This window comes from Frankliniella occidentalis, unplaced genomic scaffold, assembly GCF_000697945.3.
Source record: "Frankliniella occidentalis isolate FOCC.00 unplaced genomic scaffold, Focc_3.1 Scaffold8, whole genome shotgun sequence".
Taxonomy (NCBI): Eukaryota; Metazoa; Arthropoda; class Insecta; order Thysanoptera; family Thripidae; genus Frankliniella; species Frankliniella occidentalis.
The window spans coordinates 3120361-3131847 of record NW_026267138.1 but is presented as its reverse complement, the minus strand read 5'-3'; the positions used below and the strand labels follow the sequence as shown (position 1 = coordinate 3131847).

Below are 11487 nucleotides of genomic sequence, written 5' to 3'. Positions count from 1 at the left end.
CCCCTTTTAAGACTACCGCGGCCAAAGGTCCGCGTTGTGCGGGTGCCAACTTCCCCTCCAGCCCGGCCCTGCTGCAGGCAGCCACATCTTGCATAGCATACCCCACCCCCTCCCCCTTTCCAATTATTCAACTAATCCTCAACACTCGAGTAGACCGTTGACCTCCAACCTTTCTTCCAGACAGCATTGACTTTGCGGGGGTTAACATTTACGGTGGAAACAACGCCAGTGCCTCTGGTGGTGGCGGCGGCGGTCCCGATGGCGGTGGTGGAGGCCCCGATGGTGGTGGCGGCGGCGGCGGTGATGGTCCTCCAGGGCCTCCCGATGGCGGCGGTGGCGGCGGCGGTGATGGTCCCCCAGGCCCCCCTGATGGCGGTGGCGGCGGAGGTGGCGGCGGTGGTCACGGCACCGCTAGCACGGTAGGTGTGCAGCTCATGTTCTTCCCTGTAACCAAAATGCATCTAACGAGAGAGATCATCCAGAAAGTGCGTCTTTCATTGACCGTTACGAACCCTCCAAGTTCAGCCTCTGCGAGCTCTCATGGCGCCTGGTAGGCAGGCAATATCTTGCCTGCAGTGCATGCGGGTACTGCGGGTTGGCCTATCCCGAGCCTCGCAGGCGCCAAGCCCCCGGAACTTGTCGAAATTAGTCTGAGAAAAAAATGGACCTACTTCCTGGACAATGCCGAAGTAGTGTGTCAGCATCTTATTTGCCTTTTGTTTTTTTTATAGGAGGGTGCGTGGACCCTTCGTGAGATTCCTAAATGGGTGAACAAGAAATGGGATATACCAGTCTTATTCACGGAGAACGGACTCGCCAGCGGATCTGATGTCGACGACTGGGACACGCGCGCCGTGTACAGCAGCGTAAGTACCGCATAAACTCTTGCATGGGGCGCAAATCTGCGCAACAAAGCCCACAAGCGGAGGCGTTGGCGTTACTCAACACTCACCACCAACCTGTGCACCTTACCATTCAGGCGTACCTTCGGGAGCTGGCTGCTGGCATCAACGAGGACGGCAACAAGGTCATTGGCTACACCCTGTGGAGCTTCATCGACACTTTCGAGTTCGGCAGTTACGAGTGAGTACATATATCGTGTAACCTACCGAGGGGGTGAAAAACGACGGTATTGTCACTCAGCCTGTGTAACTTACCGCTTGGTCTTCCTGTAGCATGGGCTGGGGCTTGGTCTCAGTAGACTACAAGAACGGCACTCTCACCCGCACCCCGAAGAACTCCTGGACCTTCTTCAAGACCGTCGCGTTGACCCGAAAGGTGCCGCTGGTGGAGGCCGGCTCCGACCCCTTCCCGGAACCCAGCAGCGCAGCCGCGGCCACCAGCTCCCTGCTGTTGGCCACAGTAGCTGTGTTGATTTCTCGTTGGCTTTAACTAATAAACAATAAACATGCAACCATGTTTTGTTTTTTCGTAACTGACTCATGATCACGGATAACCATATTGAAAGTAAACAAAAGAGTTAAAACACGGAGAAAATAATCAGCAACCCGTAGTTTTGGCGAGATCGAGCGTTGAGTGAAGGAGACTAGAGTTATACAAATGATAATACATTACGCCAAAAGAGTATAGCAGTTCATAGCGTTTTTGAGAATACTATAGTGCTTTTCTGAAAACGAGAGCAGCTGGCAGGACAAAAAGAAGTACTGGGTACATCAGAACAGAGGCTGCAGAGCTGTAATTGAGTTGCGTGCTCTTGGGCTGCAGGAGGCGTGGCGACTTGCCGGCGGAGAGAGCAGGCAAACCCGCAACACTGCAACGTCCTCTCTTATCCGATTCTTCAAACCACACACTTCAGATATCAAATTCGTCATAAGAGACTGATACCCAGGTCTTTATTTGTACTCTGTTTTTTTGCCATCACACGGTAGCATTTCAATCAAGTGCAAGGGACACGGACGCGATCAACCGACGACGTTGATGGCTTTGATAGCGGCGTCAGCGGCGAGGTTGGTGGCGTTGAGTCCAGCGCTGCGGCCAATAGCGACGGCGGACTCTCCGGCCGCCACCCCGGTGCGGGCGAGGTCGAAGGCGGCGTTGGTGGCGTTCTGTGCGGTGTTGATGCCGAGGTTTGCAACCTGTGGAACGCACGCCCGATCGTGAGTGTGGTCTGGGCCACGTACAAGACGGTCTCGAGGACGGTGCAATCGCCTCACCTTGTCGACGGAGTTGATGGCCACGTTGGCGAGGCCGGCGTTGACGTCGGTCCCGATCTGTCCGAGTGCGATGCCCTTATCGGCGACACCCTCCACGGCGCTGACGCCGGCGCGGGCCGCCGTGGCTGCCAGGCGGGCTACCGTGTCGAGGTGGATCTTGTTGGCGGCCTGCTGCACGGCGTCGATGCCATCGCGGGCGGCCGTCGCCGTCTGGACCATTCAGCAATCCGTTCCCGTTCGGGGTAGAGAGAGTCACAGAGCCAGAAGACAATGAAAAACACCCGTCCTCACCTTGTCGACGGCGTTCTGAGAGGCGTCGAGGGCACGGTCAGCCGCACCCTCGACGAGTTTGACGGCGCCGGTCGCGGCAGACACTCCCGTGGCCACGGCCTTCTTGCCCAGGGACAGGCCGGTGTTGGTGGCCTTCTCGCCGATGGCGACGCCGCCGCGCGCCGCGGCCCCGAGGAGGTCGGCCGCGGCGGCCGTCGCGTTGAGGCCGGCCTGGGCCGCGGTGCGCGCCGCGTTCACGCCGGAGCGGAGCGCGCTGGCGATGCTACGCCTGTCACGGGGGACAGCGCCGGCCTGCCGGGCATATTGAGCATGTAGTACATGGTGTAAAACTTGGAGGGGGAGGGGACGCCAGGTGCACCGTCATGACGACCAGCTTACCTGGAACGCACAGGCGACGAGGAGGACGGCGATGAGCAGCTTCATGTTTGTACCGGCGTCGTTTTTCTCAAGACCTACTAGGTAAGTGCGGCGCGCGCACACCTAGTGCCTACTTATAAGAGCGGGCGTCGGTCGCACATTGAGCTCAAATAAGAGAATCGGACGATTGTCGCGTGGCGTATTTCTTTACTCAGCTGCGCGCGTTTACGTCGCGCAAGTGAAAAGTCATACGCTCTGCACCTGTCTAGACGTGCGACGAGCAGGTTCTGTTTTGGATTAGAGTGTGGTTCTTTCGTGCGTGAGGAGGAAAGGCGCGTGCGTGTAAAGAGTCTTTACCGGTCTTTAACACTTTAAGTCTTCCGAGACACTCCCTTAGTCGCTCTGACCTGGAAGACGAGCGTTGCATTGCCGTGATACGCAATGCCAAGTGGCACGGTGACACAAGTGCTCGCTCGGATCGGTCCTCGCTGGAAGCCCCCCTCCCCCCTTTTCCCGTTCCAACGCCTGATCTGCGGTTCAGCTGCCTTCGCTCGCGGTCGTGGCGATGCGGTTTGGGACTTTGGGTAGGGGTGGCCGTGGCCCTGGCCTGCTGCGTCGCGAGCGGGATCCGTCTTGTGGCGTCGTTGTTGTCGCACGTCGTCTGCACCGCGCGACGGACGCACCGCGAAGCATCCCAACGGCAACCTGGAGCAGAGCCTGGAGCAGAGCCTGGAGCAGAGCCTGGAGCAGAGCCTGGAGCGGAGCCCTGCGAACCCTCGTAGCGTACGTCTATAGACGCCGCGTGTTTTCCTTTCTGCATCCACCATGGCCGCCGGTCCCATCCTGAGTGTGAGCCAGGCGTTCGACGGCAAGGTGCTACTCCTGACGGGGGGCTCCGGCTTCGTGGGCAAGGGCCTCTTGGAGAAGCTGCTGAGGACATGCCCGGGGATCCGGAAGGTGTACGTGCTCCTGCGGGCGGGCAAAGCGGGTACCCTGCCCGAGGAGCGCCTGCGAGCGATGCTGAAGGAACCGGTGAGTCTTGTATACAGTCTCCAGCCCGAGAGCTCACCGCCGGCCCCGTTTCTAACACTTTGTCCTCTGGAAGCTATTCGACGGCCTGCGAGCCGCCGGCTACGGTGACCGCCTGGAGCGGGTGTCTGCCGTGGCTGGGGACTGCGCGAGCACGGGACTCGGGCTGGCCGACGAAGACCGCGCGAGACTCCAGGACGACGTGCAGGTGTTCATCCATACGGCCGCGTCCGTGCGCTTTGACGACCCGCTCAAGAGGGCCGTGCTGCTCAACACCAGGGGTGCCAGGGAGGCGGCCGCCCTGGCAAGCGGCATGCGGCGCCTCGAGGTAGGTCGGAGTCAGAGGTCAATGAGTTGGGTTTGGGGTTGAGTTCCAACTCATTGTTGTCACATTTGCTCTGGCACGCGCTGCTCAGGTCATGGTGCACGTGTCTACCACGTACTGCAACACGCACGCCAACGTGATCGAGGAGCGGGTGTACCCGATGCCCGCGGAGACGCGTGAAGACTGGCGCGAGATCATCAGCCTGGCGGAGACCCTCGACGAGGAGGCGCTCGAGTCCCGGGTGGCGCGCGGCTACCAGCCCAACACGTACACATTCAGCAAGGCGCTCGCCGAGCAGATCATGAAGGACCACAGCGACCGCTTCAACATCGCCGTCTTCCGCCCCGCCATAGGTACTGTGCAACCCGCCCAAGGCATGTCCTGGGCTTTCCCTCGACTTGTGAAGGAGACGCTCGCCTCTCTGCCCGCCCAGTGGTCGGTGCCATCAAGGAGCCCATGCCCGGCTGGACCAACAACCTCAACGGGCCGTTCGCGCTCTGCATCGGCATCACCAAGGGCCTGGTGCACACCGCCCTGGCCGACAAGGACGCCGTCATCGACATGGTGCCGCTCGAGATGGTCGTCAACGGCATCATCCTGGCGGCCCGCGAAGGGATAGTCAGGTAAGCTTGAGGAGGCAAGGGAAGCGATGAAAAGGGACTTTCAGGGCTTTTGTGGGGTGCGATTGTGATTGTCGTGGGAAGAAAGCGCCTGGCAGTTAGGCAAATACCTGTTGTTCAGTGTAGCCGAGCTGGGCGGGCGGCCTACCCTACGGTTGGCAGGGGCCCTGAGAGCGAGGTGATGGGAAAGCACAGCACACCGTGACGCCGTTTCTCCTCCAGGTCGGCGGCGGGCGAGGCGCCGGGCCTCCGGGTGTACAACTGCAGCGCGGCGCACCGGAAGACGCTGAGCGTGTGCGACTCGATTGAGTGCGCGCTCAAGTCCAACGCGCGGGCGCCGCACGACCGCGTGCTCTGGCACCCCTTCGTCGTGGCCACCAGCAGCGTGGCCGTGTTCACCCTGCTGTCGTTCCTGCTGCACTTCCTGCCCGCCGTGCTCGTCGACGCAATGCTAATCCTGGCCAGCCGCCGGCCCTGGTGAGTAGACTCTCCCTGCATGCCCTTGATGTCCAGGTAGCACCACACCACACACCGTCTGCCTGTCCACAGGCTGGTGCGCACCTACTGGAAGATATACCGCGCCACGGTCTCCCTCCGCTACTTCTCCCTCACGCACTGGGTGTTCGAGAACGACAAGTTCTACGCGCTGCTGGGGTCGCTCGGCGCCGAGGACGCCTCTACCTTCAAGCTGGACATGTCGGACGTGGACGAGATGGAGTACGTGCACACGCACCTCCAGTACCTGCGTCGCCACATCCTCAAGGAGAACATGGACCCCAAGGCGGCCAGGCGCAACCAGACAGCGTAAGTGCCGATACCATTCTAATCTCTACGATTGAGCGGGTTCACGAGATAAATTCCATTTTCTTTTCCTCTCCTAGGATGTTCGTGCTGGACCGTTGTACCAGGGTCGTATTACTATACTTCGCAGTGACATGGGCATACCGGTTGTTTTGCGCTCTCTTCTTAAGAAGTAATATACTTTAAGAAATAAAGTCCATTTTGAACTGATACCTCTCCAAAGCGAACCCTGGAGAAGAGAGGCTGAGTGAGCATCAGTTGTCAGTGTCCAGTTTGCAAGTTGGAGGATGTAATCGGTGTTTTAATTTTGACTTGAGATCAAAAACATTTTTGATATTTAGGCGTGAACATGCGACATGTGCAGTGGGTAGCTTCACTTATTTATCCTGGTTGCTCTGATCTGTGTTCGCCAATAACAGTAAGTAGTAGGAATTAATCAAATAAAAAGAGAAACTTCTAGTTTGTCTCACATATTTTATAACTTTATGCTTTCCACAGTATATAATTATAAAGATCTTTCTTAGTAGCTGTTAGGTGATCACATTTTTTTTATGCTTTCAGCGCAAATTATATTACAAAGTATTTCTCTCTCCATAGATTTATCTAACACATATACTCGAATACTCAAATATAGGTATATATATATATTTATATGCATTTATCTTATTGATTTTTTTTAAACATATGTTATAGTCAGTAACACAAAGATGGAAATAAAATCATCAAAAGAAAAAAAAAAGAAAAGACAACAGGATACAGAACATTGAATGCTTGAGACCAATGTAAAGTTCCAGGTCTCCCATTGGCATGTTCATACAAAAAACCCTACCGCCAAGAGTAGTAATATTTGATTTGCACTGACAAACATGTAATACAAGCTCATTTAATTCTAGAAATTACAATATATACAACATAATTTGTCATTATTAATGATTAGGCAAAGTAAACCTCTTAATATTTCTATTACAACAATAACAGTAGTATTTTTTTATACATAGGTAGCTCCCATTTTAGGATCACATTCATCACAATATCTGTTTAACAGAATTCACAGTTTTTAATGTGCAATAAGGCACAAACTTGAAATCATTTTGCAAGCAGCGGCCTCTTATCTGAGAAGCAATTCACTTTTCGAGTGCACTGTCTTTGGCGAAAGAGCCTATTGGAAACAGACTAGTAACATTTTCCTGCAAACCAAGTGCTTATAGAAGGTAATAAACATAATTAGTTATTCTGAATACAGTAATACATTTTTACGATATCACGGCCTAAAATCTCACAAGCATTCATTTATTTAGAAAATAAGGAAATAAACGACAACATTGTGATTGACAGATTACACATGAGCATTGTGCTTCAACATTAACTACAAATCAGGGGTTTTAAAAATTGATAAGATAAAACATTTTTACCTTGACACTTTGATTCTATTTCTTTGGGAAAATTATTTATGTTGAGATTCAACATTTTTCACACTGTGGCTCAGAACTCAGCAAGTACAAACAATACACAAAATAAAACCACCAAACATTTTCCCTATTATTGCACAATAATAGATTGTGCAGTTTTGGATTACACAATTTGATACCCTACATTGTAATCCCTTATAAAAGAAAAAAAATCTATTGCTATCTTCATAGCAGAGCTACAAACTGCACACCTGACCTCACACCATGCCATCCCCACCTAGAAGCACATCTTGGCATATCCACCAGAACACAACAACAAACACTCTTCACAATGAGATCTGTTTAAAAAATGGAATCAATCCACAGGCTTTTGTAATTAACAACTAATTAAGATGGAAGCCCTTCTCACGAGTTGCAGCCAGCAGCCTCTCTCGCAGCAACTCTTCAGATGGGTACTCTGGCAACTTGAGGTAGTGTACACACGTGTTTACAGAGGGATAGCTGCCTTCACCAGCATCCACTTTTCTAACCACTGTGAGACGAGGATATAAGTTTGCCAAACCACCTGGAGGCAAGGAGGAACAGCCTGTTGTGAACTGGAGGAAAGCTTTCCTCTCATCGGCATACATTTTCAAAAGTACGTTCACAAGACGCTGGAAGCCGGGACTGGAGAGTAAACAAAAGAACGCATTAGTCAGTCAGTGACTTGAAACAAAACGTACAAAATTCTCTCTTGCAGAAAATTACAGTAGATATAGCCTACCTATCACGAGTGTAACCCAACTTGGGTTCGGTGTAGTTGAGCAGATCCTCACGGGTCCACTGAGGGTTTTGGTCACCGCAGACCATGATGCGAACCTCCTCGGGGCTAAAGGCCTTTAGCTTGTCCATGGGGAACACTAAGTTGAAACCCTTGGAGAAAGCAGTCATCTGCCGAGCAATACCCTTCTCCAAACAGAAGGCCTCGGTGAGGTTCGAGTAATCCTCCACGTTGTCGATGGACACCTGTTTAGAAAGAGAACAGGGATTCATTGTAGTATGAGGGTCGGGTGAGAGGTTCAAGTTTAACTAGACGAGAGCCGGTTAACTCACCTCGATGTCGGAGCCGTTGGCAACCAGCTCGGCTGCAGAGAAGCCGAACACGCGGGAAGAGGGCAGGTAGGTCATGGTGAGGGCCAGGTCCTCCAGGCGCACCACGGTGCCCGTCGAGGACTGAGACGGCGACAGCGCCAGGTTCTGCATCTGGTGGGAGCGAGACTCGATGGAGAGCGCGTTGTCCTGCAGAATCCGGACCTTGCGCTGAGCCAGCTCGCCCAGCTGCGCCATGAACTTGCCGCGGACAGGGTCCACCTCGCAGAGGTCCTCGCTCGTGAGAATGCCGCTGCACCAGGGCTTGTCCTCGCTCTGGGCGCCCTGGCCCGCCTTGGGCGGGTCGAACTCGAGCTCCTTCTCGCTCTCCTCCGAGATGAGCGAGCTCGTCATCACGTCCATGGGCTCGTCGCCCTGGTTGTGGGTCGGAGCGTTGCGGGCGAGGCGGCGCGCGCTCACGTCGCCCTGGCACATAAGCTTGAGGAAGGGTGTCGACAGCGGCAGATCCACCAGCCGGTTGTCCTGCAGGACCTTGGCCAGGAACACCCCCAGGAACCAGAAGTAGGTGCAGGCGCGGTCGCAAGCCGCGCTGTCCTGCGGCAACGGCGCGGGGAACAGCCCGGCGGGACGGCGCACGTAGAAGCCGGGGGGCTTGGTGCCCTCGCCCAGGTCCACGGGCTGGTCGAACTCCTCGCCGTCGTCGTCGCAGAGCCACATGCCCAGGTCCTTGCGCTGCAGCTCGGCCGCCACCAGCGCGTAGAACTCGAGCGTGGGGCCCAGCCCCGTGCCCTCCTCGCCCTGGAACTCCACCTCCAGGATGCTCTTGCGGTCCGCGTGCGTCTTCATCACCTGCAGCGCCCAGCTCAGCAGCTTCTCGCCACGCGGCACCTTGACGCGCTCGTGCTTCAGGCGGCCCACGCGGAACTCGTGCGGGTCGTCGCGGCGCGGGGACAGTCCCGGCGCGCGCTGCCGCTCCAGCGTCACGTCGCGCTGCGTCTGCAGCCACACGATGGACCGCGACGCGCCGAACGCCGTGCAGTTGAAGTACAGCTGCCGCGTCTCGAAGGGGAACAGGAAGGGGCACGAGTGGTTCAGCTCCTCGCACCACGAGGGCAGGGCGCCCGACGACAGCACCAGGGGGTCTTGGATCTGCTGCATCACCTTGTTGGTGATCTTCTTCGAGGAGAAGAGCTCGGGCGTGGGTTGGGTCTCTCCTTCGCCATCTGCCACGGGGAAGAAGGAAGGCATAAGGACACGTGCATAAAAGGGCACACAGCTATCTGTATGAAGCAGCTCGCTGAGGGGGAGACTTACCGCTGAGAGGGGATGAAGGCTGAGAGGGATGGTTACATATCACATAAAGATGGCGGAGAAGTTGGAGCACGTCTTCGACACTGCAAGCCATGGTGCCGCACGGGGAACCAAGGGGTGCCAGGGGAGTTGAAGGTGTTGAGGCTGACGTTGATCTCAAGTTGCCTCGTGAGAAAAGGGTGACAATGGGAGTGTTTTCGCTACTTGACTCCTTCTCACAATTGTCTTCCTTCTTTGCTTCTCGATAAACAATCCTGACATGAAAAATTCCATTAATATAAATGACTTAAATAAAACAATCTAGGATGTTAAACTATAAAAGCTTTAGCTTACGTGTAGATAGGTTCCCATATCCTTCGCAGCTTCTCTTGTCGAGAACCAAGATCTGCCAACTGTATAAGTTCTTGGACTGCATGGAAGATGGTCCAAGAGGGGTCCCTTAGCTCAACCTCAACATCAGCCACCTTTAAAATGATATAAAAATGAATACTTTTCAATACCTAGAAATTGTAAATGAAGGCATAATTTATAAATTTAGATGAAACTCACCCCAGGTAGATTAGGTCCACGGAGAACAAGCTGAAGTTTAGGCTGAGGAATATTTTCAGTTTCTTCACTCGGTGGTCCAATATCTTCCCCTTCTGGCTCAGGAATATCCAAGTCTGTTGTTTGGTTCACGTTAGTCCTTCCAGGACGGGGATCAAAAGCGGGTATAAGGGCGGAAAACTGTCGCTTCAGGACAAATTCGTCATCCCAACTTCGGCGTTTACCACTACTAACTACACAGCCATTTCTGCTTTCATAAGCTGCTTCATCGTCCTGCAAGTAACAGAAACACAGATTGAAATATTTAGAACATAAATCTTAAGAAATGTGTGTAGTTTCAACATAGAAACAAGCAGCGAGCAAGAGGACTCATGAAAATCTAAGTGATTACTGTTATTCACAATCCATACAGATTAGAGTTGGCAGGAAAAATAGGAAAGGGAAAGCACACATACCAATCCTTCTTCATAGTCATCATCCTCATTGTCATCATCATCATTTTCATCCTCATCAGGTTCTGGCATCTCATCATCATCCTCAAGTTCGGCAAGCAGTGTTGGAGCACGGCAACTCTCCAAAAAGTCCTGATGAGAGATGGTATTGGGAAAAATTACAACAAAGCACGATACAATCAGTTTATAGGAAATCTTAAGAGGGGAAATTAGATATAATTTGGGTACAAAAATGAAATGGAAAAGAAAGGCAGCTTAATTACTCATGCGTGATGTTAATTGGACAGATCACAGAGCATGCATGACAAAAATAACAGGGGAAACATATTCTTGTAAAATAAATTACTTCTCATACTTGAACTGTCAGGGTTTTGAAATGGTAGAAAACAACAAATAGAAAAAAAAAAAAAAAAAAAAAAATCACTAACCTCCAAACTGACCTGCTCGGAATCAGAACTTGTTGAAGTAAGACTCATGGTGAGAGCCTGACTCAAACAAGGTCCTGCACCAGCAGCTGTTGAAATTCCAACACTGGCTCCACCAGGCGGGTTACTGGCCGTCAAGCTAGGGTAGCTTTGAGCAGTACTCAGAAGGGTGCCTGCAAAACATGGATCAATAAATAACAAAGGATAGGGTAGTACTTCAAAACTTGCAACAAAAAAATAAGTTAACAACAGTTGAGCCAAACAAAGCACATACATAATAAAAAGAGCCAAAGCTCAATCCATACAACTAACTCTCAGAAAAATAAAAGAGCGAGCACACGCAACCTCCACTGCACAATAACTCACCGGGGAAGTTCGAGGAAAGCGCTAGCCGGACTAAGCTCGAGACTGAGCTGGGCCCTCGTGGGAACAGCGAGCTGCCAGGCGCGTGATTCGAACAGGAGGGCGATGTGGACACGCCCATGCCGCCCTGCCCACCAGCAAGCGTGCCTGGCGCTCGCCGCCGCGCCATGGCGGCAAAGGTCTCCAAGAGTCCCACTGGGTTGACCGGCTCGGTTGATTGAGTATGTGCGGCACATGTTAGATTAGGCACACTCACACTCATGGGGTTGGCACACGTGTTCTGAGTGTTACGACT

At 53.2% G+C, this 11487-nt stretch overlaps 4 protein-coding genes across 7 annotated transcripts in view; 2 read left to right on the top strand and 2 right to left on the bottom strand.

The window, feature by feature from the left end:
- The window catches only part of LOC113208470 (uncharacterized), a 2627-nt gene extending 1235 nt beyond the window's left edge, over positions 1-1392 (top strand). Inside the window, exons 4-6 of the mRNA XM_052275514.1 lie at positions 732-866; positions 980-1083; positions 1176-1392. Of these exons, the coding sequence (XP_052131474.1) occupies positions 732-866; positions 980-1083; positions 1176-1392 (456 nt within the window). The remainder of the gene's footprint in view (positions 1-731; positions 867-979; positions 1084-1175) is intronic.
- A 439-nt stretch (positions 1393-1831) lies between these two features.
- LOC113208473 (uncharacterized) lies at positions 1832-3000 on the bottom strand. The gene is made up of 4 exons (XM_026425482.2): positions 2844-3000; positions 2466-2756; positions 2175-2384; positions 1832-2096 (listed from the first exon to the last, which is right to left on the bottom strand). Exons 1-4 carry the CDS (start codon positions 2886-2888, stop codon positions 1923-1925), a joined length of 720 nt encoding a protein of 239 aa, XP_026281267.2. The 5' UTR covers positions 2889-3000; the 3' UTR covers positions 1832-1922.
- Positions 3001-3449: 449 nt separating this feature from the next.
- On the top strand, positions 3450-6056 carry LOC113208485 (fatty acyl-CoA reductase 1). Its single transcript, XM_052274740.1, has 7 exons — positions 3450-3854; positions 3928-4179; positions 4268-4529; positions 4610-4799; positions 5019-5273; positions 5346-5600; positions 5678-6056. Exons 1-7 carry the CDS (start codon positions 3648-3650, stop codon positions 5781-5783), a joined length of 1527 nt encoding a protein of 508 aa, XP_052130700.1. The 5' UTR covers positions 3450-3647; the 3' UTR covers positions 5784-6056.
- Positions 6052-11487, bottom strand: part of LOC113208484 (E3 ubiquitin-protein ligase HECTD1) — a 35128-nt gene continuing 29692 nt past the window's right edge. For 3 of the 4 annotated variants that reach the window (XM_052274712.1, XM_052274717.1, XM_052274722.1), the window contains 9 exons: positions 11196-11438; positions 10833-11002; positions 10408-10536; positions 9956-10225; positions 9740-9870; positions 9410-9660; positions 8099-9318; positions 7770-8011; positions 6052-7672 (listed from right to left, as the gene is read on the bottom strand). In XM_052274712.1, coding sequence (XP_052130672.1) covers positions 7390-7672; positions 7770-8011; positions 8099-9318; positions 9410-9660; positions 9740-9870; positions 9956-10225; positions 10408-10536; positions 10833-11002; positions 11196-11438 — 2939 coding nt within the window. In that variant the 3' untranslated portion in view covers positions 6052-7389. The remainder of the gene's footprint in view (positions 7673-7769; positions 8012-8098; positions 9319-9409; positions 9661-9739; positions 9871-9955; positions 10226-10407; positions 10537-10832; positions 11003-11195; positions 11439-11487) is intronic. The other variant, XM_052274715.1, reaches the window with a different exon arrangement.